Source organism: Macaca mulatta, chromosome 11, assembly GCF_049350105.2.
Source record: "Macaca mulatta isolate MMU2019108-1 chromosome 11, T2T-MMU8v2.0, whole genome shotgun sequence".
NCBI lineage: Eukaryota > Metazoa > Chordata > Mammalia > Primates > Cercopithecidae > Macaca > Macaca mulatta.
Window position 1 is genome coordinate 64,902,650 of NC_133416.1, and position 24,854 is coordinate 64,927,503.

Sequence of the window (24,854 nt, forward strand, 5' to 3'; positions counted from 1 at the left end):
TTTGCTGGGGATGGAGTCTCAGCATCGCCAGAAAGCAGAGTTTTGGAAATCTCACTCTGTCAATCATTTTGTACTTTCAATCAAAATTCCTTTTTCCTTTCCTTTGGCAGCACTCCCATGGTGAAGGTCGGTCTGCCTCAGCTGTGCTAAGACAAACAAAAGGAGGGGAGCAGGGTGTGGCAGATGGCAGCCAGCAGGGCTGCAGGGAAGGCTGGCGGATGGCAATAGGGCATCCTGCATGGCAGGGCATCCAAGCAAGGCAGCCCAGGGCGAGCTGTGAAGGGGGCATGGGCACAAAGGGGCAGCAGCTCTCCTTCACCCACCCAGGGAGTCCCTTTCTGGGCTCCTATTTTGTCATAACTTGGAGGACTTGATATTTTGTCATTCCATCCACTACCGCCTTTTACATCTCCCCCACAAGACCGAAGATACTCCCCATTAAGAGAAGAGGCAAGTGGATTATTTAGTGTTAGGATTTGTTGTGAGGTTTGCTGACACCTTGACCATTTTTCACTGGCTGGAAATGAAAGGAACTTCCCACTTGCTCTTTGCAGGCAATTTCATTCTCTCCAGGGTACTTATTTCCTCCCCATATTCTCTCACACTCCCAAACTGCTGAAGAAGGGAGCAAACTTTGACCACGAGGAAGGAGTGGAGCTGAAATAAGAGTCCAGGGTCTTGGAGGTGAAGGGGGAATGGCCAGGTCCTCCAGTCCAATTTTCTTTGTGACCTCCCCGTCTCCTCGCTTTGCCCAGACCACACACTTGCCTCTGTACTTGTCACTGCACCTGCACTGCTGAATTCACCTTTCCTGGGTCACGCCGCTGTGCTGGGTGGTCACAGACTAAGGCCCTGCAGAGCTGCAGCCTCCATGTGAACTGCATTCAGGTCTGGTGCTGTGTCCTCAGTTCAGTGGCACACTTGCACCTGAACATCTTGGGGCTGGTGGGCACCAAAGGTCAGAAGCAATTCTACCCAAAGATGCTGGTGCTACCAACTAACTCCTCAAAGTAGATAACAACATATGGCTATGCCCAACCTGCACTGGCTGCTGACCCAACCCTACCCTGTCCAGCCCCTCTACCTGAGTAAACACTTTCAGCTGCCCTCGAGAAATGGTAGGATTGGCTATGTGCTGAGCCTAGTGGCACTGCAGCTCACGAGGCAGCACCGGCTTCAGGCCACTGTGGCCTTGGTGGTCCCTTTGATGGCACGGAGGTGGATAAATGCCTGCATCAGCTGACACTGATTTTGTGGACACCAGGGACCTCTGCAGCCAGCTGGGAAATCTTTCCGAGGTCTCCCACCCCTTCCCTCTGGAGCACCCCCTGATGGGGCCAGGGGAGGAACCCCTACTCTATGTTCTACTCTGGTACCTAGTGCTCACAGCGAGCAGGCTGGCCTGGGGCAGCCCTCCTCAGAGCTGGTGCACCTTTCAGGTGCCCTCTGAACAGATATTGTTCAGAATACAGATAAACAGATGCCACCAAGGTCATCTAGCTGTGAAGTGGAGGGGCAGGTTTCAAAATCAGATCCGTCTCCAAAGTTCCTGCTCTTAACCAAAGCTGTCCCATCTTCTCACCCCTCTCCATGGCCTCTAAGTACCATATCCCAACTCTCCCAGGACTGGCATCATCTTAAAAGTCAGTGCCTTCTCTGCTCCCAGGGTCCCCACTGACTCCAACCTGCCATGTGTTCCACTACATGAACCCGGATCTGTTGTACATAATGGAACTACCTCCATGCCCATAGGTACTGTCCTGCCACCAGCCCCCAGTGGGAGGCACCTCTGCCTGTCCCTGTCCCACCCCAGTACCCCACCTTGACCAAGGCCATGCCCTGACCTGCCTCCAAGAACACACCAGCAGCTCACCCCCTAGACAAAATCACTTCCTCTTTAATTGCTGTTGAAGAAGATTCACACCACTGCCTCCAAGGAGATGGGGGGGCATTCCCCCCTTGCCCCCACCTCTCTCCCCTTCCCGATTACCTGGTCCTTTGCAAACTATTTTAGCCAGAAAAAAAAAAAAAAAAAAAAAGACCAGAAACCACTGACACAGACAGCCCAAGGGCTGGGTTGGCTGAGGGAGGCAGGGCTAGGCCAGGCAAGTCTGCCCTACCACCCACTTTGTGGGGATGGGGCAGGGGGCCTGGAAACCCTCCCAGCCACCTCGAATCCTCTCAGCCCTGGCTGGGAGAGGTCACGGGGGTGAGGAATGGCTCTGGAGCTGCTCCAGTGGGAGGGAGGGGCTGGAGAGAAAGAATAATGGGGGAGGGGTCCCACTGTAGGGGTGCCCCCTACCCCAGATCACCACGGGCGCTGCACAGTCACAGGTACGCAGTCACGGTCACAGACACTCACAACCCGAGAGCACCCCCACCCCACCCCACCCCCTGCCCACCCTGGGCTTCCCCTACCCCAAAACGCCCTCCCCACGCCCCTGCCCGCCCCCACCCCCATGTTGGGGAACAAAGCAATAAATTACAAGGCCCCCTTAGCCCGCTCCTGCTACATCCCTTCTCCCTCCCAAGATAGTAGTGGGAGGGACCCAGACTCTTGGCTTCCCCCGGACTCTTTAGCTTCCACCCATGGGTAGGTGTAAGGGGACGTCCTGGTTTCCACTACTCACGGTCCCTTTCACGGAAAGGGTTGGGAACCCCCCACCCCCATGAGCAGCAGGGGTCCTGCCCCTCGCTGCCCTTGCCCCCTTCACTGGGCAGTGAGATGAGTATGGAAGGGGTAGGGTCTCCATATTGGCCCCAAGTCCCAGGGCTAGCCCTCCCACGTACTAAACCCTCCCTCTGGCGTGGCGTCGCCCCAGGAGCCAGCCTGGGTATGGGCTCCCGCCCTGGGATTGTTGAGTTCGGGCAGGACCGGGTCTTCTTCCCGCCCCTAGGGGGCACAAGCGGCCATGTCCAAGCGCCTAGGAGCCCGTACCGCGGGAAACGTCCCCTTCCGCGAAACCCGAGCGGGTAGACCCAGAGCAATCCGAGTGTGGAAACAGTGGAGAGGGGGCGTGTTGAGCTGGGGTCTCCATGCCTCGTTGGGGAGAGGGAGGTGAGTTTGTGTCTTCTGGGAGGCGTGGGGGCTGTGCCCTCGTGGGGGTAGGAAGTGCTCCCGTGGGGCTGGGTGCGGATCGGAGAGGTGAGTGGGTGCGTCTGTCCAGCGGTCCGCCCGGTGTGGTCGTGCCCGGCCCGGTCGTGCCCGGCCCGCGTGGGGGTGGGGGTGTCTCTCCCACTGGGCAACTATACCAGCGCAACTGGGGCGTCGGCGCGGCCCACGCTAGCGGCGCTGCTCCGGCGGTGGGGGCTCGGCGTGGCTGTGATGCTGGGCGTGGTGGCCGCGCTGGGCGTGGTGGCCGCGCTGCCGCCCTCACCCGGGCAACCATGCTGGAGAAGGATGTCGGCGCACAGCTGGCTTCCAGCCTGGCGGGCGTAGAACAGCGCCGTGCGGCCCTGGGCGTCACGGGCCGCCACGTCCGCGCCGTACTGGAGGGCGGAAACGGCCGCGTGACCGCGCGTCCCCAGGGCGCCCACACCCGGCACCGCCTCCCCCACATGGCCAAGCCTACTTCCGGGGTCCCTCTGGGAAGATCGGGCTTTCCCGCGCCAGGCGTTTTCCGAGATGAGGCCTCAAAGACCCCCTTTCCTCCCCCTAGCTGACGTACCCACAGCAGCAGTTGCGTGATGACAACGTGGGCGAGCTCGGCAGCCAGGTGGAGTGGGGAGCGGAGTTGTGGGTCCTCTACGCTGGTGTCGAGCGGCCCGTGTCGCGCATGGGCCAAAAGCAGAAGAACGGTAGCCACGTCCTGGGCCTGCACGGCGGCCCACAGCTGGCGGCCCAGCGGCTCCTCCGTGGTGCTCAGCGGCGCCAGGAACAGCAGCTGCTCGTACTTGGCGCGAATCCACGACTCGCGCTCCTCCCTGCAAGACCAGGGATCAACTGAAAAGGCTCTAGGGACTCCCAGCCAGGACCTCTGCCCCTACCCAAGGGACCGTCTCAGGCTCGCACACCCTCAGCAACCCTCCCCCCGCTCTGTTCCCTCACCCTTACCGCGAAGAATCCCGCGTGGGCTTGACACGGCCTCGCGTGTCGCTTTCCCACACGCGGTTGGCCGTGTCGTTGCCAATAGCCGTCAGCACCAGGGTCAGCTCCCGTGGCCAGTCGTCCAAGTCCAGCGAGCGGACGCGGGACAGGTGAGTGCCCAGGTTGCGGTGGATGCCAGAACACTCGATGCAAATGAGGGCGCCCAGGTTCAAGCTGGCCCATGTGGGGTCTGCGGACAGAGCGTAGAGGTCGGCTTCCAGCGGGGCAGCACAGTCACCCCGGCATTCACCGCCTCCAGTGAACCACACTCCCTAGCCCCACCGCTGCCTCCTGGCACTCACTGGGGGCCCCGCAGTCCACGCAGATTGAATTCCCCTTGGCGTTCCGGATCGCCTGGATGGCCACGGCCTCGCTTTGGCTGTCTGTGCGCAGCTGCAGAGAGGGTTTGGGTTGGTACTGATTCTGCCTCCAAGCCCCACCCCCTTCTCCTCAGACACCTCTGCTCTCCTCCCACATGACTTCGGCCGTGTAGTTGCCAATGGCCGTCAGCACCAGGGTTAGCTCCTGCGGTCAGTCCTCCACCCCACCTCAAACTCTTACCTTGACCTTGCTGCTCTCACAGCATTGTAGACTGGCTAGGATCTGACTCTCGATGGCCTGGACCCAGGCATCCCGCTCCTCAAAACTGGCTGCCTCAAAGTGCCACGTCTGACCCGTGCTGGACACGATCAGGAACTCAAAGTTTTCCTCTGAGTGGGGGATGGGATGGAGTCATTAAGGGACAGAGTTCAAGCAGGGGCTGCCTTCCCCAAGCCCGTCCTCCCTGATGTCCATCCCGAGCCCCTGGGAGTGGGGCAGTGGGGGTAGGGGAAGCATAGGGTGGGGGGCAGCAGGAAGCCCGAGCACATGCAGGGGAAGGCGGGGGCACCCCCACCCTTCTGCACCCCAGCTGAGCGCCCCTCCCGGCTCCCCACTTGTTACCTGCTTTATAAATATTTCTTAAACTACCAAAGGATTTTAGTTTCCACATTTTGCGCTTGGCTGGTTTCCCGAAGCGAAGGAGATAGAGATAGAATGGAGAGCAGAACAGAGAAAGAGAGACCAAGAAAGAAGGAGAAAAAGAGAGGTAGATGGATAGATGGAGAGAGAGAGTGACAGAGTGCCAGAGACAAAGCAGGACAGACAGATGGGGAGAGAAAGCAGAACTAAAGTCAGTGGCCCCGGAGCAGAGTGGAGCAGAAGCCAAGAGCCATGAGAGTAGGCAGATCTGGAACCTGGGTCTGAGCACCCGGCAGAGAGCAGGGGCAGCAGGGATGGGTTATCAAGACCAGCCAGGAGCTGGGCCTCTGGGAGGAGAAGGGAGGGTCAGGATCTGAGTGAACACGGGGGAAGGGGGCAGAAGCTGGGGCGCAGGGCTGAGATGAGAGGGCCCTGGGGCTGGTGGTGGTGGGGGTGCGGGGTATCACTGAGGGACAAGAATGGGGATCACTATGGTCAAGGGCTGTTGGGGAGCACTTGGCAATAGAAAGTTATCCGGAGAAGACTGCATGTGGTGGCTCACGCCTGTAATCCCCACCACCTGTAATCCCAGGACTTTGGGAGGCTGAGGCGGGCGGATCACGAGGTCAGGAGATCGAGACCATCCTGGCTAACACAGTGAAACCCCATTTCTACTAAAAAATACAAAAAATTAGCCAGGCGTGGTGGTGAGCACCTATAGTCCCAGCTACTTGGAAGGCTGAGGCAGGGGAATGGCGTGAACCCCAGAGACGGAGCTTGCAGTGAGCCGAGATCACGCCACTGTACTCCAGCCTGGGTGACAGAGCGAGACTCCGTCTCAAAAAAAAAAAAAAAAAAAAAAAAAAAAAAAAAGAAAGAAAGAAAGAAAGAAAGTTATCGGGAGAAGGGACTGGGTGGTCACAGAATCCAGGATTTGGGAAATCAGTGGGAGACGCAGAGATCAGGGGCTGAGTCACTGCGGATGGGTGGGGGGCATCTGGGTGCAGGGGCTGGGGTGGTAAGTGGAGTTGAGGGAAGGAAGAGGAACTAGAACATCCTTAGGAGAGGGAGCAGGAGCTATAGACATGGACGTCATTGAGAATAGGGGCTGGGGAAAGGAACTGGCTGGGGAACAAGGAAAGAAGGACGGGGCTGGGGGATGTCCACACACTCTTTCACTAAGTTGTGTGCAGTAGTAATGGTCGTCAAGCACTCAGCTCAGGCACTTCCTCCTGCTGCAGGAGTTAGCCCGGGGAGCTGATGTTGGGGATGAGGGTTCTGGGTGGGAGTGGAAGTGCCTGCCAGAGCCTCACCTTCAGCCTGCCCAGTCGAGCCTTCAGTCTTAGATGGTGTTGTCAATTTTTTCCTCCTCTGTTTCTTCACCATGGGAGAAGGAGGGGGTTCTCGACTCAGGGGGCTCAGGTCTCCAGATGGGGTACAGTCTTAGGGAGGAAGACACAGCTGCCTCAATAGCTCCCTCCACATATTTCCTGATTTCTTGATAGCCTGTCTCATTCCCTGAACTACTTTGGCATTTTAGGGCACCCCTCCTCAACTGTCCCTCTCCAAGAGTTCCCCTTTGATCATTCCTGGGGAGGCAGGCAGATGAGAGGTTTAAAGTCAGACCTGCACTCAGATCCTGGTTCTACCACTTACTTACTGGCCTTAAGACCTTGAGCAAAGCACTTAATCTTCTGAGCCTCAGTTTCTTTATCTCTGAAATAAGAATAATAATCTTGACCTGACAAAACTGTTGTGAGGATCATCTGTTTACAATGTGTCATTTGCATACTATATATATATTTTTTTCAAACATGTCAAACATGGCTGACTATGTACTAGACAATATTCTCAGTTTGTTTAAACCTCAAAGAAACCCTCTGAGGTAGAAACTATTATTTCCACATTACAGATGAGGAAACTGAGGCATGGAGAGGTCAAGTAACTTGCCCATGTGACAAGCCAGGATTCAAGCTCAGGCAGTTGACGTTAGAGTCCACTTGTCTTAACCATTATGATAGACATGGTATGACTGAGCTTGGTGTTCATGTGTGGGGCTCCATGTGTTCACTTATGCATTTATTCCAACCTCCAAGCCTTCACCCCAAATTCATTTCCCACACCCACCCTATTTGGGTGTGGAAGACAGCGGATGGAATTTCATCCCCACTGACCTGTGCTGAGGGCTCGGGCCAAATTCCGGTCTGGCTTCAGCAGGTGCTTGGATGTCTGATCTGGTGGTGGCTGCAGGGAACTAGGGCTGGGGCTGGGGCTTGGCATGGGAGTAGTGACTTCTGTCGGAAAAAGAAGATGAAACCTCAGTGAGCCTCTCTTTCTTCTGGCCCCACTCCTTACATGGTCCCTCTTTATCACCCAGCTTCCTACTTGCCCAGTGCCAGCCCCCACTTCCCTCTTACTCCTCCTTTTCCCCAGCCCTGGCCCCTCTCCTGCTCCTATGTCATAAGCCCTACTCACCGGGGCCTTCGCCCATCTGGACAGCGCTCATGTCCTTGACGAGTCCGTTGATGCTGGCTGAGGGGCCAAACGCAGAGATGGCCCTCGGGGGCCGCTTGCCTGGGACTTTGACTGTTGTTCGCAGCAAGTCCATCTCCTTTCCGTGAGTACTGTGGATGTAATCCTGGAGGGGTACAGGGCCGAGAGTGTAGGGAAGGTTGGGGTCCTTGGTATGCTGGGAAGCGGTTAATATGTTACAGAATAGAGAGGGACTGGAGAGGGGGCCTTGGGGGCCAAATGGGTTGTGATGAGCATCTAGGGGATGGGCCCATCAGACTTGATCCAGCATTGTCTCCTCCAGGAAGCATTCCCTTCCTGGGTGCTCTCCCACTAGACTGCAAGTTCCTGGGGCAATGCATTTACCCTTACATTCCTGGCATGGGCACATGGCAGGCTCTTAACACATGCCTGCTAAACTTAAGTGAACAGGACTAGCACTTCCTAGAAATGACGTTAGTGCTTTGTCAGAGGCACAGACAGGTAGAGCTTGAGGGAAATCCAAAGCTGGCCAGTGTGGCCCAGTTTCTGCCACTCACGTTAATGCTGGGGTGGTAGAGTAGAAAGCCATTACTGGACAAGGTTACATATTTCTTCTTCCATTCTTTGTTCAAGGAATTGCCACTTCGTTTTAGTAGGAAGCTCTGGAGAAAGTGAAAAGACACATGGGAGAAAAAAGCCAACTAAGACCAGCTGCCCCTAGCCTGCCCCAGCCCCTGGACCACTCACCTGTTTGATGGGGATGGCTCGTCCACTCCCTGTTGTCTCTCCCCGACTATCCAAGCTCCGTTTCTCGGAGTCACTACCCCGACGATTCTGGAATGGTTATTGGAATCAGTTTAAGGAGGGATAGAGGGATACACTGATGTGAGGATAGGGAAGACAGATGAAGAAGGGCCCAACAGAGGAGTCTAGGGACTAGGGAAGATGGGCAGGTCATGGGGGACAGGAGGATGGGGGTCAGCATGTCCATGTCCAATACCGCAAAAAGGCTGGTCCTGCGCTTGGCTGCCCGGTGCAGGGACCCTGGGGTGCTCAATCCAGCCACTGCAGCTGCCTCGGCTCGGAGCTCCCGGTGACCAACATTCGGTGAGGATGGGAGGGAAGAAGAGTAGTCGCTAGTGTGGCCCCCGTTACTAGCCTGGGAGCATATGGAAGAGTCAGCAGAGCTGAGATGCCCCCTACCCCACCAAGCTACACTCATATCTAGTTACGGAGAATTTGAGACATTCCTTGATCACCTCACCATTTATTTATATTGTCATTAATAATTTTTAAAATCCTCACTAACATTGTGACAGTGCTTTTTATAAATGTTGCAAAGGTTGAATCACAAGTATTATGTCATACAATCTTCCTGATAGCCTTGGGAGGTTAGGTGAGTTGCTTAAGGACACTGCAAATGATGTCTCAAATCACTGGAAGTCTGGTTGACTTCCAGTCCAATGCACTTTCTCCAATAGTTTCATTGCCATTTCCATCTGTTTCCCCACTCCCTGAACCTCCTTGGGTACTCTGCACCTGTCCTAGGATCCCCAGCCCTTCTGCATCTTACCAGCCCCTCTGCAGACTCTGAAACCCCAACTCACCTGGCCAGCTACCGGAGTGGATGCAGCTGAGTGGCTTGGGGAGCTGGGCAGGGACTTGCAGGCAGCCAGAAGCTGTTGCTGCTTGCGCAAGGTCACCACCTTCTGGGCCACTGAGGGGAGTTGAGGGAAGGAGGTGTGAGCAGACCAGATACCCAAGACCACCCCTCCATGCCCAGCTTTGATAAATCCCCAGTAGACAACACAGGACCCAACTTCCTTGTCACTGTGGCTTCTATGCCACCTGTGGCCTTGCCAGTTCCTCCAACCCAGAAAGACCTTGTGACTATTAAGCAAACCTCTGGCCTCCCCGATCTCTCCTCCTTCCCACAAAGGCCAATTTCCTGTCACGCACAGAGAGAGGCCTGGATGCCAGGTCCCTTGCTCTGGCTTCCCACATATACTGGAGATCACCACACTCACCCTCCTGGAAGACCCGATCCACATTAAGCCCATAGGTTGCACAGGTCTCATAGTAGCTGCAGCGTTTCATGTCTGCGCACAGAGCTCTGGCACGAGCATCTCCCACTACCCGAGGGGAGGAAGCACTGATCCTGTCTGATGGGATAGGAAAGGGGCAGGATTGAAGAAGGAGCCTCGCCTTGTTCGATTTTTCACAATTCCCTTATCCCTGTGCTGGGCCCTCAGGCTGGGCCCACTGGGGATGGGGTGTGAGAGATCATCTTTTTTGTGACCAGGTGGAATGAGAGTACATAAGCCCTTTCTGAGTACTGGGCCCAGTTCACACAACTAGCTGTGTATGAATAGGATGGGTGAGCTGTGTGTGTGTGTGTGTGTGTGTGTGTGTGTGTGTGTCCTCAAAGAATACTGAGTGATGCTTCCTGACAAGGGCTACATAGCTGAGACCCAGGTGCGAGCAATAATCACCCTGCCCTGCAAATCCATCGAAACCTGAACTGGTGGGAGGACACCAGCTTGTGAACTAGGAAAAGGTTGGGTACCCATGGGTCATGGCTGGACTGCCCACTCTGCAGCAAGAAACCAGGAGGCAAGCAACAGGTGGAGGCAGGCACCAGCAGAACAGGCATCCAGACCAAGTCCCACCAGCTCGACACAAGGGAGTGCTGGAAAAGCATTTCCTGGCCCTGGCAGAGTCTGGGAGCCTCTGAGTCACTTCTTTGAGAACTAAAAGGTTTTCTGCTCTCTTCTTTTCATCATGTCCTTTGTGTTTTCGCTTTGTTTTTGGATAAGTTCCTTTTAAAGGTGTCAGTCTGACCCAGCTGTTGCAAAAAGGAAGATGGAAAAGGTTTCCTATCCACACTAGGACTTGAGATTTTCTGTGTCCTGTGATGGTGGCACCGGGAAATGGCAATGTGAGAACACAAGGTAGGTGACATTTCATGAGAGGCAAGGAGATGGCTACTATAGCTGTCCTTTCCTCCCTGGAGATCCCCTTTTCTCTGCTCAGACCTTGGGAAGTTATTGTTTGGTTTCATGACTCCCTTATTTGGAGACCAGGCTCCCTCCAGAAGGGTACTGTAATCCAAGTGGCCGTTTCCACACCTTACCAAGTTCTCACCCATGTTGGGCAATATCCCAGTAGCCTCCTCAGGGCCTCCCTTGAAAGCAGTGCTTTCCTAACCCCTCCTTACCTTGTGTCCCCACTAGTGCCAAGGCCAGGCCTCCTCGTCCCTCCCCACGAAGGGAACTCAGCTGCCCATGGAGACAGCTCACAGCCTGGAAACTGTTCTCATCCTCCAGGCTGAAGACGAAGATCACAGCATCTGCCCAGCCTGAGAACTTGCGGGGAGTGAGGGAGCAAATGGAAAGTCAGGCAGGTCTACTCCTCTGGACCCAATCCAGATGGAGACCTGGGAAACCAGAGCCCTCTCCCTTGGCCAGTGCTGACCCCAGCCAGCCTGTCCCCCACCACCTCCACCCTCACCTTGGCATCAGGTGCCCCAGCTTCCTCTCGGATTAGCACCAGATGTGTCTGCCCATCCACCAACATCTCTTTCTTGTACTGCTCACCTGTCCAGAAGAGTTGGAAAGGGTAATAGGTCAGAGGTGACAGGTCACCAAACCTCCCCATGCTCCCAGTGCTTTTGCTATTATGGCCTCATCCTTCCCCTCCTGGTCTCCATACCTGCCTAATCATTGATCTCACTCCTGGATCCCTAACCCCAATCGTTAGCTTATTATGGCTCTTGAGAACTCACTCTCTGTCTTCTCCAGCACCTGGTATGAACCGGTCAGGAATCGGTGGATGAGTGATGACTTCCCACTCCTGGCGTCGCCCAGCACACCCTGAGGGCAAGGATGTGGAGCAGAAATTGTGGGATGTAAGAGAAGGCAGGATGTGTGGGTCTGGACACTCCAGAAAACCCAGAGAGATAAATCATCCAAGTAGGCCCTACAGCGCCTGGATGACAGTCATTCCAGAAAGAGCAGCTGGGAGGATCAGAGCAGCTGGGGGGATCGGAGCAGCTGGGAGGATCAGAGCAGCTGGAGGGATCGGAGCATTTGGGAGGATCAGAGCAGCTGGGGGGATCGGAGCAGTTGGGAGGATCAGGGCATGAGTGTGGGTAAGAAATGATCCCAAGCTCAAAGTGGAGCACAAGCTGAAGAATGTCAGCAATTCAGTAGTTTTTTCGTATGTGTTGGGTTGTTTAGAAAACAAACTAGACGTGTGTGTGTGTGTCTGTGTGTGTGTTTGTAGCATGTCACAGCTCTAGGCACTAGTTGGAAAACTTTACCCAATTCTAGGCAACACAACATGAAGGCCAAAGGGCAGATGCCAGAAGTGAGAAGCCTGGAGGAGGACCATGAACAAACAGGAAAAAGGGGATGGCTGCATAAAGACTAGAGAGGAAAAACTTGTGAGGAAGATGTAGCAAATTCCCAGGTTGGTGCTATGAAGGTAGACTCTCAGAAGAACTGGAAAACGATTCCCTATTCTCAGAGAGAGAGAGAGAGAGAGAGAAAAGGAGAGGTGAAGGGAGAGAGCTGAGAGTGCAGTGGGTGGGAGGTCAGCCTTCCCTATAGGCAAGGGGACTGGGATACCTACCAGGCGCAGTTCAGGAATGGAGCGGCTCAAAGTCCATTCCTGGCTATTGATCACAGCCTCTGTAATGGGAGAAGGGCAGTAAGAGGGGAGGCTCCTGGCTCAGGAGGACCCCCAACACTGAGCCACCCCTCCTCCCTCTGCAGCTTTCCAAACCCCCTGAACCCTGCCTGCACTGGAGAGGTGTGTGGTACAGACAGGTTTGAGGGTGGTCCCCAGGCCTCCCATCCCAGCCGCTCTCCCCCAGCTGTTGCTGCCGCTCAGTGGTTGCTTAGCAACGGAGCTAGCAAGACAAAAATACTTCAGTTGGCATCTCCCTTAAAGCACATCCCCAAACGCGGGTCCCGGCCCCAGACAGGGAGACCAGGGCTCTGACAGTGGCAGGTTCTTCCCTCTGGAAAAAGAATAGAAGAGGAGCTCCTCCCTAACCCACTGGTTCCGAGGGCAGACCCTGAGAGGAGGTGCTGAAACATAGAAGAGAGTGTGTCTTCCCCAACCTCCATTCCACAGGACAGAAACTGAGTTGAGGGGTTTCCCTCCCCTTCTTCAAGGTCAACGGCACCGTGGCCCTGTACCCCTCCCCACAACCCAAGGGAAAGAGCTAGGATTTTCCTATGCCTCCATCTCCCACACCCTCCCCACAAACGCCCTCCAAAAGAACTGTGGTGAAGGGCTCCATCGCCTGGCCAAGAGAAGCCACAGGCCTGGGGGAAAGGATGCTCCTTCCGCCCGCCGGGTCCAGCCCCCGCGCCTGACACCGGCCGGACGTTCCCGGGGCGCCGCAGCTGCGGCGGGAACTCTGGGATCCGGAGCCATCTGCTCCCACCCGCTCTGGAGCCAAACCCCGGGGGCCGCCTCCGCTCCCGGACCCGCCTCCTCTCCCGGGAGTGTGAGCCGAACCAAGAGTCTCCTGCTTATCTCCTCCAGTAAGAAAATAGTAATAATAATAGACACCCTGCCCCCGTAAAAAACACTACCTTCCCCGTACCGCCTCCCAAGTCTCCCAGGGTACGGATTGCCTTTGCAGCAGTTCCGCTCCCACTGACTCACTCCGGGGTCAGCCCCGGGTGGGTTTCAGTGCGGCTCTGGGGAGGGGGCTGGCAATGGGGGAAGTGAGGCTTCCTATCCGCCCCCCTCACTTCACATTTAAATATTCTGCACGTTCCAGCCCCCGCACACTCGCGTACCGCCCAATCCGCCTTCACCGCACGGAAAACATCACTAGCCTGCTCTCAGCCCAGGGGACGACTGGTCCCTGGCGAGAAGCTGCCTGCAAGGTCACTGTCATGCCACCTGCCCTAAGTGCTCAGGGGAAACTGAGGCTTCCTCATCCTCTTCACCTTCAACGTCCCTCTAAATACGGCAAATCCCCGTTTCCATGCTCCCGGAGTTCAGCTGAGGCTGGAAGTGGGGTCCTGGGCTTCTCTGGGAGCAATTTTCTAGTCACTCTGACCAAGGGCATTATTCTCCCAGAAAGCTCTGAGGCTCTCTTAGTCCCTCTGAAATCAAGTCATTTCTCATGTCGCACAATGTAGCTACTCACCCCGCTTCAGGACTCCTATTCTTTGCCCCAATCCTTGGCAGAGGAGTGAGCTTGGTTCATCCGCCCACCCCAGAGAAAAGCTTCCCTAGTCTCCTGCACCTCGCTCCTCCACCCCAAGCTGAGCATTCCAGGTACCCTTCCCTTCGTGTTCTCAAGCCCTGACTCAACTCACTAGGGGAAGCGCGGAGCTCGGCGCCCAGCAGCTCCCTGGACCCGCTGCCAGAAGACAGGCTGGGGGGTCCGGGAAGGGGCCCGGAGCCAGGAGGCCCTCCTGTGCTCTTGGTGAAGATGCCGCTGATAAACTTGAGCATCTTGCGATCACGAGTGGACGCTCGGCCCCCCTCCCGGCCCCGTTTCAGCCCTGGAGCTGGAGGCTCCAGAGTGATTGGAGGTGCAGGCCCAGGGGGCTGCGCGGAAGCGGCGGTGACAGCAGCGCCTGGAGTCGGAGTTGGTGGGAGGGTTAGCGGAGGAGGAGAACCGGCAGGCTGTCCCGGATGCAAGTCACTGTTGTCCAAGGTCTTACTCTTGCCTTTCCGAGGAGACAACTTCCCTCGGGCTCCGGCCCCAGCCCCGACCCCACCAGAGGTCGCAGCTGTAGCGCCCCCTCCCTCGGCGGCGGCGGCGGTGGCAGCTGCAGAGGCAGAAACTCCAGTCCCGGCGCTGCTCTTTGACCCCTTGACCCTGGGCTTGCCCTCGCTTTCGGGCCATGACAGGCGGCTACCCGCGCCCTTGCCCCCGCCGGCTTTGGCTCCACTCGTGGTCACGGTTTTGCAAGGCTTGGGAGCCGGCGGAGGAGGCGCCACCTTGAGCCTCCGGCTGCCGGTGCCAGGATGCGGAGAGGATGAGCCAGGGACGCCGCCGCCCGCCCGGCCTTCGGGCTCCGGGCCGCCCCAGCTCGGGCTGCTGAGAAGGGGGCGCCGGGAGGAGGTGGGGGCGCCCCCAGGCTTGGGGTCGGGGCTCAGCCCCCCGGAGAGCGGGGGTCCCGGAGGGGCGGCCCAGAGGGAGAGGCGGCGGCCGGGAGCGGGGGAGACTGGGCGGGCCGGACTGGCCGGAGCCGGGGACAGGGCTGGGGGCTCCGCGCCCCCGGTGCCCGCGCTGCTGGTGCTGATCCACAGCGCATCCTGCCGGTGGAAGAGACGTTCGTGCCGCTTCTTGCCCGGCTCCTCCGCACCTCGGGGGCTGCCAGGATCCCCAGTCTCGCAGCCTCTGGCACCGGCGGCGCCGACCGCGGCCGCAGACGGAGAAGGCGGCGGCGGAGGCACCGACTCGAGCTTAACCAGGGTCAGCGAGATGAGGTAGGTCGTTGTCCGGCGCTGAAGCGCGCCCGCGCCCCGGCTCATGGGGCCCGGAGACCCCCGAGCTGGGGAGGGGAGGGGACTCCCCCGGACTGCCTCAGGGGGGCCCGGCCATGGGGCCGCCCTGCTCGCTGCCCCCAGCCCCTGGACCCCTCTGAGCCCCCGGCCCGGCTCCGCTGTCGCCGCCGCCTCCGCCGCCTCCGCTTGCGCCCCCCTCCCATCACATGGGGCGCCCCCTCCCCATGCTCCCCGCCCTGCGCCCCCACCCTCTTGGAGCCCCGGGACCTTGGTGCTGCTCCAGGGAGGCGCGCCGGACCGTCCACCCCGGCCTGGGTGGGGGCGCTGAGATGGGTGGGGGAGGGCGGGGAGGACAGTAGTGGGGGCAAATGGGGGAGAGAGAGGAAAAGGGGGCAGAAAAGGGGACCAGAGGCTAGGGGAAAAGAACCAGTGCGGGGGAGGCAGGGGCGGGGAATTGGGGCTCAAGGGACAGGGGCCGCGGATGTGGTCGGAGAGAGGGTCTTGAGGAGGGTGGGAAGCTAGTGGGGCTGGCCGTGCGGGGGATTCGCAGGGGCGCGGGGAGGATGCTGGGGATGGAGATACAGGAGGCAGCGGGGGAGGAAAGAGGGAACGGGAGGTGGGTGGGAACCCACGGGTCTGGGGTCTGGGAGGGGAGGGGCGTGAGATCCGGGCGAAGAGTCCGGGGGCCTCGCCCGGGCTCGGCTCGGTCCGGATGCGCGCTGTGTCCGGGCGCTCCCCTCACATTGAGGAGGAGGCGGCCCCCAGGCCCCCCCACCCTATCTCCCCCCCCACCTTTTCTCCACCAGCACCGATGTCTGCGAGGGCGGTGCAAAATCCAGGACTGGATTTCTCTCCCAAATCCTGGGCTGGATTTCCTGGGACTTGGACTCACCTCCTCCAACAACCTAGCCCCCTCCTCTCGCACACCAAGGTTAGGAAGCTCGCGACTGCGAGGTATGGCATTTAGAGATAAGGGTGAAAATCGATCTATTGGGTGAACAGGCCGCGGTGAACAGAGCAAATCCAGGGTCACTGTCAATTCTAGGGAAGCTGAAGTGGGAAAGCGGGGGCCCTGAAATCCCTTCCCCCAGGATCTCGTCTCCCCCAGGTACCTGGACGCCTTCCCTTTCTCATGACCCAACTCCCTTTCCCACTCACACCCCCACACTTAATACTTTGATGGGGCCAAGACTTGAGCTCGACTGTCCCAAAGTGAACTTGGAAAATGTTCCCTAGGGATGGGGACAAACTTAGCAGGGTAGGAGAGAGGGGAGAGATCTGAGTGCTGGAGAAGCCCAGGCCACAGGGTAAGTCAAAGGCTCCAGCTCTAGGAGGAGGGAGAAGGATGTGTCTTAGACTGATACCCCCCCATGCCAAAATGCATCCAGTCTCCATAGCAACCGTAGCTCCAAGAGTGCCTCAGAAACAGCGGGCAGAAGCAGAGAGGGATCCGTGTGTATGGTGGGTGGGAGACCAACCGGGGGATGATGAATTAGTGGAGGCACTGCCCGCAAACCTGGTTACTCAAAGGTGGGGGATTTCACTCCCCAAGTATAAGGACCCTTCAGTTGAGGCAGAGAGAGCCAGCCTCTTCAGAGTTCCCTTTCAGTCTCCTGTGGTTTGCTGAGTGGGATTCTTACGGAAGGTTAAAGAGGAGGCAGATGAGTGAATGGAAACCGTCTGCTCCTTGTCCCCCACACCTCTAGGGGTCTTGGAGTTCAAGGCTGTCTATCCTCCAGCCAGGTGAGAATCCTGAAGTGGTTAAGCCAAAGTGGAAAAGAGGTTGAGACCCCTTGGGGGTGGGGTAAGATGGGCGAAAGAAGTTCTCTCTGCAGCCTTGGAGACCCCTTCCCAGGACTTGGGGAGTCACAGCGGTCCCCTGATTTGGCATCCCACCCTCCTGACGCAGCTGAGACTATAATAAGTGCTGCCGTGGGCGGCTCTTGGAGGCAGGAGCCCGCAGCGTGCTCGGCCTGGTGGGGGGCTGAGGGTGCGGGGGGGGGGGGGGGCCGCAGCGCTGAGCCAGGATGCCACGAGCCCTTTGTTCTCCTAGAGGCCTGTACCCAATCCCTCCAGTGTTCTGTCCTGGGGCTCAGCAGCTTCTCCCTCCCTCCCTACAGAACCAGGATGACACCATCCCCAGGACAGGAGACCCTTCAGTAATGTTTTTTGATGGAGATGGTGAAGGAGAATTGTTGGCTCTGGTTTAAACTTCCCTCCTTTGATGGCCTCAGTTTTCCTTTATGTTCAATGGGAACAGAATACTAATTCTTAGAGAAGGAGTAAAACAAATCACTTATGAGGAGTGGAGCCTTCTCAGGGATTTCAGCCTCCACCCCTCCTCAACTCCCTCCCTCTCCAGAGGGAGCACAGCTTTTCTCCCTGGCCTAAACCACTCTTCTCCTTTATTATTATTATCATTATCATTTTTGACAGGGGTGGGGCATAGAGTTCCTCCCTAGGAGGCCCCATGGGCCACTCCCCCTTGGTGTGCCTTTCCAAACACTAAGGCTGTCAGGGGAGACTTCAGGTGTAGTTCCTGGCAAAGGGTGTGGGACAGGAGGTGAGAGGGGCACTAGCCTCCGAAGAGCAATAGGAAGGGGATCATCAGCTGGTCCCACTAGGCATCCAAAGCAAACTGTTCCTTCCCCAAGTTATACTCTGGTGTACCAGCAGAGAGGTCTGGCAGGAAATGTCCTTGAGGGAAAGAATGATCTGTTGACCCCCCCAGGTAGGCAGGTAACAATGGAGAGGACTGAAATGGCTGAAAGAGATCAGGATATGATGGAAGAAGTGCTTCCACCAGATAACTTTCATGAGCAAAGAAGGCTGCTTTTGTTAGCTCTTTGCCACATCAGAGGTGAATGAAATGAGAGCGAGCTGGAAACAACCTCCAGTTCCACCAGTTCGTCAGTGGTAGGGCCTTGTGGATGGAGAGAAGCTGTTCCTGCCAGGGCTCCACCACAGGATTGAAGGCTGGGGTGGGCAGGAGGATGTGGCGGATGGTGTTGCCATGGCAGCACTTCCTCCCTGTGTTGTCATCACTTGCTCTAATGGCACTAAGGAGGTAGAGCGGAAGGTGTGTGGGGGGAAGACAGGAACAGGAGCAAGGGGAGGAGAGGGGACCAAGAAGAGTTCTGGGGACCTATCTGCACTCTGGCTCTGCAAAGCATGGTGTGTTAGAGTTAGTATGCGCTTGGGAGCCTAAGATTCTCTGCATGGTGTACTTCAATGTGCATGCGTGTGTGTGTACGTGTGTGCATGTGTCTCTCTACAGCTGGAGAACAAGAGGTCACTGATCCTTAGTGGGTCCTGGGAATGAAATCATTATCCAGTCCCAGAACCTGCTGCTCCAGACTGCTTCCTGTTCTGGACTCCCCAGGCAGGGACCAAGTCTACCATGAGTCTGTCACAGCCTATCTTCCTCATGCTCACACATTTCTTCATTGCCAAGAAGGTCAGCTCAACAGGGACCTGTATTTTGATCTCCTGGGAGAAGGATCAGAGCAGGGAAAGAGACAGAATGATACCTCCCGTGTCTTTTTCCATCCTCCCTAAATGTATTCTTCCCCAGAGTCCCAGCTCCATCTTGGGGACTAGGAAGTAGCCGACTGGGAAGTGATATATGATACAGCTAACCCTTCTATGCACCTGCTAGTCCCCGATACACCCAAGTTGAGGGCTGACCTTTCTCTTACCTTGAATGCTGTCTAATGAGGCCTGGATGCTGTCCTGAAGTTCAGGGTCGTCCACTCTCTCTGCCAGCTTCCTGAGGCGTTTTAGAGCCTGCTTGGCCACCTCATGTCGTTTGACTTCTGCTCTCACTGCAGCTACAACGAACTGCCTCTGGGCATGCATGTTGCCCAGACCTGTCTTTCCAGGCTAACAACCACCTCTGGTCCTGAGGCCCATGGCCCTACAGCCCCCAAACCTCAGAAGGCCCCTTCTGCTGTGCCCAGAACTCCCCGCCCCTGCCCGCCCTTCCGTCTATAGACCTCACTTCCTGACTGGTGAGTTTCAAACCCACAGCCTGGGACAGCACTACCTCCTGCACCTCCCACCCCCTCTAGTGTTGGCCCATCAGCCCTGCCAGCCAGCCCCTGCTATGATTTCCCAGCCAGGTGGATGGAGAGATCTTAACAGTGTCCCAGGGCCTCCTGTGGGAGGTGGTTAATTAAAATGGGTGTTGGTTCTGGGAGAATATGGCAAGCTAGGTCCCAGGTGCAATCCTAAACTCTTGATGACTTGCAGATTTCGAACTCTCACAGGAATTCATGCACACTTGGTCTGTTACCTTCAGAGCCCTGCATTCTAGTGTACACTTGTACCCATCGCCCTCTCTACATATCTCAATGAGCTCTGTATCCTTACGTCTTACAACGTAACCCTTTTTCAGTCAGCTACCCACTGAGGCCACCACCTGTTTAAAAGGGCCAAGTGAGGCCAGGCGTGGTGGCTCATGCCTGTTATTCCAGCACCTTGGGAGGCTGAGGCAGGAGAATCACTTGAACCCAGGAGGTGGAGGTTGCAGTGCATTGCACTGCAGCCTGGGTGACTTAGTGAGACTCCATGTCAAAAATAAATAAATAAATAAATAGGCCAAGTGATTACGGGGAAAATGAGTTCTGAAGGAGGAAAGTAACCTATAAAAAGACAAAAACTACCATGTTCCATGTTCAATCAGTTTCATAATAATTAACATGTCTATAACACTTAATAGTTTACAACCTACTTTCATATATATTATCCTCATGACAGCCCTGAGGGATAAGATTATTTATACCTATTCTGAATAAAAGGAAACTAAGGCTCAGAGAAGCCATTAAGAGGTGAAACAAAGACATGGATTTAGGTCTTCTGATTTTATTTTATTTTTAGTTTTTTATTTTTATTTTTTACCAAGCACATAAAGCCCAGATTGATTATAATTTTGATACCCCTTTCACTACACCACACAACCAAAATGCTTGTCAGCCAGTTCCCCTTCTAATACCATTGTCTTGCCCTTGATTTAGGACCTGAAAGAAAAGAAGGTAGATGAGGAATTGAAGGAGACAATGAAGATGGGAGTTGGGGTAGGAAGGGGATGTAGGTGGGGAGTGAGGGGGTGGGAGGTGGGAGGTAGTGGGTAGTTTGACTTAATTACTTTGTTTACACTGGACGCCTGTAATCCTAGCACTTTGGGAGGCCCAGGCAGGCAGATCACCTACGGTCAAGAGTTTGCCACCATCCTGGCCAACATGGCAAAACCCTGTCTCTACTAAAAATACAAAAAAAAAGCTGGGTGTGGTGGTGGGCAGCTGTAATTCCAGGTACTCGGGAGGCTGAGCCAGGCAGGAGAATTGTGTGAACCCGGGAGGTGGAGGTTGCAGTGAACTGAGATCGTGCCACTGCACTCCATCCTGGACTACAAAGGAAGACTCTGTCTCAAAATAATAATAATAATAATAATAATAATAATAATAATACATTACCTTGTTTCAAGACCCAAACACCTCTCTGGCCCTGTCAAATATGTCTTCTGCATACCTTTTTGATATTAATTTCTGAAAGTTTATATCAATACCGTGTAGTTACAGATAAGGGAATTAAGGTTGGAATTGCCCACAGGAACCTGTAAAATGACCTGAAAAGTAATAATTAACATTGAGTGTTTACTATGTGCCAGGTACTCTTCTAAGTATTCTACATATATTAACTCATTTAATTCTCACAACCCAAGAGGTAGGTGTGTTGTTATTTATCCCCATTTTACAGATGAGGAAACAGGCACAGACAGTTTCTAAGCGCCTGGCCAAAGGTTACACAGCTAGAAGTGGCAATCCAAGTGGCAATCTGACTGTGGCAGTAGACTATAGAATCTAAGTACACACAAACATAAATCATTCTGTTGAGTTGATTAGAGGGTTTTCTTTTTTGTTCCTACTGTTTCTTTCTCCTGGGGAGAGAAGGATTATGCCTTTCCCTACCCCCGTGAAAAGGACGGTTTGTTAAAGCACTTACTAGATAATAAAGTTACTGATCAGTCCACCCGTAAGTGAAAAGGTGGAGACTCCTTCCCCTTATATTTATTTATATCCAAGACTCTTCCTCTTGCCTGTCATTTTTTGCAAGCCCTGGATCAGGCGTGTACTCTGAAAATGCTGAGCACACCCGTGTGTGCACTTGTGGCAATGCCACACACAGGAATGCGCTGGCCTGAGGCCGCTATTTCCACACTGAATTTCTGGTATATTCACACCCCTTTTAGGAGGGTATATGGTAGAGGACATGGGTACTGGCGGACACACAAACGTATGATGATTTGCTGGGTGTTGCTGTGTCCAATCCGCGGACTCTGTGGCCGGGCTAAATAAGCTCAATATGTGGCTCCTTTGGGTGTTCCCGAGCGTGACGCATTAACAAAACAATGGCGTCATCATGAAGTCACTGCAGCACAGGGGGAAGGGAGGGCGGAAGGGCCCTCCTTCTACCGGTGGAGCCCTTTCTGCCCAGCTCGCGGAGCGGCCCCCCACCTGCCCCTCCCGCCGTGTCCCCTTCACCTAAATTCCTCCAGAGCCGTCTCCCTCGAATTAGCCCTCTCCTAACTCCGACCACAGAAAGCTCAGCTTTCAACTCAAGCTTTTGGAGTTTAGACTGTTGTCCCTGAGAGAATCTCTAGAAGCCCTGCCCCTAGTTTTCAGTTTCGCCCAATGAAAAAACAAGAGGAGGAGGACAGAAGGCGGGTCAGTGACGTAATGCGGGCTGATTGGCATGCAGGCCTTGGACGTCCAGGATTAGCCACGCATTTCGCCAATCCAGAGGCAGGGGAGGGACGGTGCAGGCGCAGAGAATTGGGTTTGGCTGGCCTCGATTTAAAGAGACAGAAGCTGTCGGGGTCCTGGAAGACGGTCCCCAATACCCTCCCCCCAAGTCCTTGGGACCACTTGGGTCCCCAGAGCTGGGGAGATGGTTTGCGGCGGCTTTGCCTGCTCCAAGAATGCGCTTTGCGCTCTCAACGTGGTCTACATGGTGAGGTTTTGGAGGTGGGGGAAGCTTTCGGGCGGAAAGGCCCCGTGGGGAGAATCTCCAGGGTACTTCCGTTGGGGAAAGGGGTGTATAGGGGTTCCGGGAAGATTCCCAGGAACTTCCGGCGAAGAGGGAATTCCTGGGGACTTCCGTGGGAGAGGGAAGACTACCGGTTGATGAAGGGGTTTGTCTGGGGGTGGGGGAATGAACTTAAGGCCGTGGGCATAAGTTCCATCCCTCCCTCCTTTGAACCTCAGTTTCTCCCAAAGTAGAAGTGATAGGATGATCCTGAGGGTTCAGCTTTTGTATTCATAGTACTATCCCTGCCACCCCCTATACCCCATCCCAGCCATTCTAACCTTTGGGAATGCCCAGGGATGCTCCTGGTGGCGATAGCACCACCCCCGCCCCGCCCACCCCCCTCCCTCCCATTCACACACCATTCTATTATTCCTTCCCCACCCCCGCCCCCAAGTCCTCTTGTAATGGCCTTGGGCCGTGCTCATGCTAGAATTTTTGAGATGTATCCTGCTTTCTTTGTAGCTGGTGAGCTTGTTGCTCATTGGAGTGGCTGCTTGGGGCAAGGGCCTGGGTCTGGTGTCCAGCATCCACATCATCGGCGGAGTCATTGCTGTGGGAGTCTTCCTTCTCCTTATCGCAGTGGCTGGACTGGTGGGTGCTGTCAACCACCACCAAGTCCTGCTGTTCTTTGTATCCTAACCTGAAGTGATGGGGGCAACTGGGCTCTTGGGAGGGCTGTCATCTATGGAAGATGTTAAAAGGGTAGGGGACCTCAGGGATTTTGGACGTGTCTCCTTGCCCTGCCCTGTCCCATAATCTACGAAACAAGAGCTGATTTTATTGCTTTCAATTTGACATGGTGGTATAAGTTCTATGAACAGATGAGACCAGTTATAGATGGAACATAAAGGAATCTAGGACTTTTTTCCATAACCTTTCCTCTCAGTACATGATCATCCTTGGTTTGGTCTTCATCTTCCAATTTGTAATCTCTTGCTCATGTCTGGCTATTAACCGAAGCAAACAGGTAAGACAGTACCTTTTCAAGTACTTACTTGCTTTTTAAAATTTTCCTCTTAACCTCAAACTCCTTCCTTAGTCTGGCCCCAGCTACCCAAAGATCATCCTTAGGTGCACTGCTTCTGGCCCCTTGGGCTATTTGCTTCCTCTGGAATGTCTGGTTAATTTTTCATGAGGATGATCTAGAGAACCTGAAAAGGTAGATATGTATTGTGTCTATAATTGTGGCACACCGTTATGCTTCTGGTTGACTTCTTTTGCTGGACTAGGGAAATTGAGGCACTTGAACTGATACTGGGATGTAGGGAGACTTAATTTCTCTCTGCCCATATCCTCCAGACAGATGTCATCAATGCTTCTTGGTGGGTCATGAGCAACAAGACTCGGGATGAACTGGAAAGAAGTTTTGATTGTTGTGGCTTATTCAACCTCACAACCCTGTACCAACAAGATTATGATTTCTGCACTGCAGTGAGTGTGTTGGGGGTGGTGCAGCAGGCAGGGGAGGTAGGAAACTGGGTAAGGACAATGCCCAAGTTGGCAAATTTAGTTCGAATGTCATTGTTTCTCTAGAAGCCCTCTTGTATTGGGGCTGTGTATTGGTGGGGGGTGGGGGTGGATAAAGAGGCTGGGGAATTAGCCAAGTCGGATTTTAGTTTGTAGGACGCTGGTCAGATAACAGGAAAGTTTCTAGAGACATTCGGCATAGGTATTGGTGACTAGCAACTTTACATTAGCAACTTTGCATTCTTCACACACACGTTTTATCCTCAGATCTGCAAGAACCAGAGCCCCACATGCCAGATGTGTGGAGAAAAGTTTCTTAAGCATTCAGATGAAGCCCTGAAAATCCTAGGGGGTGTTGGACTCTTCTTTAGCTTTACAGAGGTACATTCTCCAGTTTCCTCACGCACATCCTTTTCAACTTGAGACTGAGAATTGATTGATGCTTCTCTCTCCCTTTGTTCCTACAGATCCTTGGTGTTTGGCTAGCAATGAGATTTCGGAATCAGAAGGATCCTAGAGCCAACCCCAGTGCCTTTCTATGAGACTTTGGATCCTTCTGACTTCTTTTCTGCTCTAAGCTTTCTCTTCCTCCCTTAGGGAATATCTAGGGTCTGTAACCATTTTGGTTTGAGAAAAAGGAAAGGCCCCTTGTCAAATCCTCTAAAATTGATGGAATAGCAAGACTTTATGGCTTGACATATTTTAGTGGGAGCCAGACTATAAGGAATAAAAGGAAAAACTTTCTCCCTCTCTCTCCAAGAGGATATGGGAAGCTTCTGAGGGTACATAGGATAGGCTGGAGTCATTCTTAGCTGTTTCCCCTCCTCCGTCCATATGCTGGATCACCTCAACATACTCTGGGGTGTGGCTCTAAGGGTAAATCAGGGACAGAGCCAAGGAGAAAACCACCAAGAGCTCTTTCCTGTAATAAGCAGGACCCAGTTTGAGAAAGTTCAGTGAATATAAAAAAGCCATTTAAAAATCTATATATATATATATTTTTTTTTTGACATTGAGTCTTGCTCTGTTGCCCAGGCTGGAGTGCAATGGCATGATCTCAGCTCACTGCAACCTCTGCCTCCCGCGTTCAAGCGATTCTCCTGCCTCAATCTCCCAAGTAGCTGGGATTACAGGTGTGCGCCACCACGCCCGGCTAATTTTGTATTTTTAGTAGAGACAGGGTTTCACCATGTTAGTCAGGCTGGTCTCGAACTCCTGACCTCAGGTGATCCACCCGCGTTGGCCTCCCAAAGTGCTGAGATTATAGGTGTGA

The 24,854-nt window shown here is 54.7% G+C and overlaps 2 protein-coding genes across 5 annotated transcripts; one reads left to right on the forward strand and one right to left on the reverse strand.

Moving 5' to 3' along the window:
- Nucleotides 1-462: 462 nt before the first annotated feature.
- AGAP2 (ArfGAP with GTPase domain, ankyrin repeat and PH domain 2) lies at nucleotides 463-19,017 on the reverse strand. 3 transcript variants are annotated; one of them, NM_001266854.1, is given in 19 exon segments: nucleotides 2,409-3,489; nucleotides 3,669-3,924; nucleotides 4,055-4,277; nucleotides 4,390-4,480; nucleotides 4,649-4,797; nucleotides 5,030-5,089; nucleotides 6,361-6,489; nucleotides 7,222-7,341; nucleotides 7,523-7,685; nucleotides 8,098-8,202; nucleotides 8,288-8,374; nucleotides 8,541-8,699; nucleotides 9,148-9,257; nucleotides 9,568-9,702; nucleotides 10,758-10,905; nucleotides 11,051-11,136; nucleotides 11,325-11,412; nucleotides 12,173-12,231; nucleotides 13,885-15,057. In NM_001266854.1, coding segments are annotated over 19 exon segments (3,579 nt in total). In that variant the 5' UTR covers nucleotides 15,053-15,057; the 3' UTR covers nucleotides 2,409-3,246.
- Nucleotides 14,872-24,323, forward strand: TSPAN31 (tetraspanin 31). 2 transcript variants are annotated; one of them, XM_028829678.2, is made up of 6 exons: nucleotides 14,872-15,007; nucleotides 22,577-22,744; nucleotides 23,001-23,081; nucleotides 23,414-23,545; nucleotides 23,849-23,962; nucleotides 24,049-24,323. In XM_028829678.2, the coding sequence occupies exons 3-6, from the start codon at nucleotides 23,004-23,006 to the stop codon at nucleotides 24,121-24,123; spliced, it is 399 nt and encodes a 132-aa protein (XP_028685511.1). In that variant the 5' UTR covers nucleotides 14,872-15,007; nucleotides 22,577-22,744; nucleotides 23,001-23,003; the 3' UTR covers nucleotides 24,124-24,323. The 2 variants fall into 2 exon arrangements, with proteins under 2 accessions (XP_028685511.1, XP_015007625.1); XM_015152139.3 differs by lacking the exon at nucleotides 14,872-15,007 and adding an exon at nucleotides 21,882-22,036.
- Nucleotides 24,324-24,854: the final 531 nt, after the last annotated feature.

What these genes read in the sequence shown, in the direction of transcription:
- TSPAN31 (XM_015152139.3), top strand. Translation starts at nt 21,974, where the DNA reads ATGGTTTGCGGCGGCTTTGCCTGCTCCAAGAATGCGCTTTGCGCTCTC. An exon ending in CTATTAACCGAAGCAAACAG is followed by an intron (nt 23,082 to 23,413) that starts GTAAGACAGTAC and finishes CATATCCTCCAG; the next exon opens with ACAGATGTCATCAATGCTTC. An exon ending in ATTATGATTTCTGCACTGCA is followed by an intron (nt 23,546 to 23,848) that starts GTGAGTGTGTTG and finishes TTTTATCCTCAG; the next exon opens with ATCTGCAAGAACCAGAGCCC.
- AGAP2 (XM_028829001.2), bottom strand. Translation starts at nt 15,052, where the DNA reads ATGAGCCGGGGCGCGGGCGCGCTTCAGCGCCGGACAACGACCTACCTC. An exon ending in CTGGGGCACCTGATGCCAAG is followed by an intron (nt 10,906 to 11,050) that starts GTGAGGGTGGAG and finishes ACTCCCCGCAAG; the next exon opens with TTCTCAGGCTGGGCAGATGC. An exon ending in GGCCCGAGCCCTCAGCACAG is followed by an intron (nt 6,490 to 7,221) that starts GTCAGTGGGGAT and finishes TTCCTCCCTAAG; the next exon opens with ACTGTACCCCATCTGGAGAC.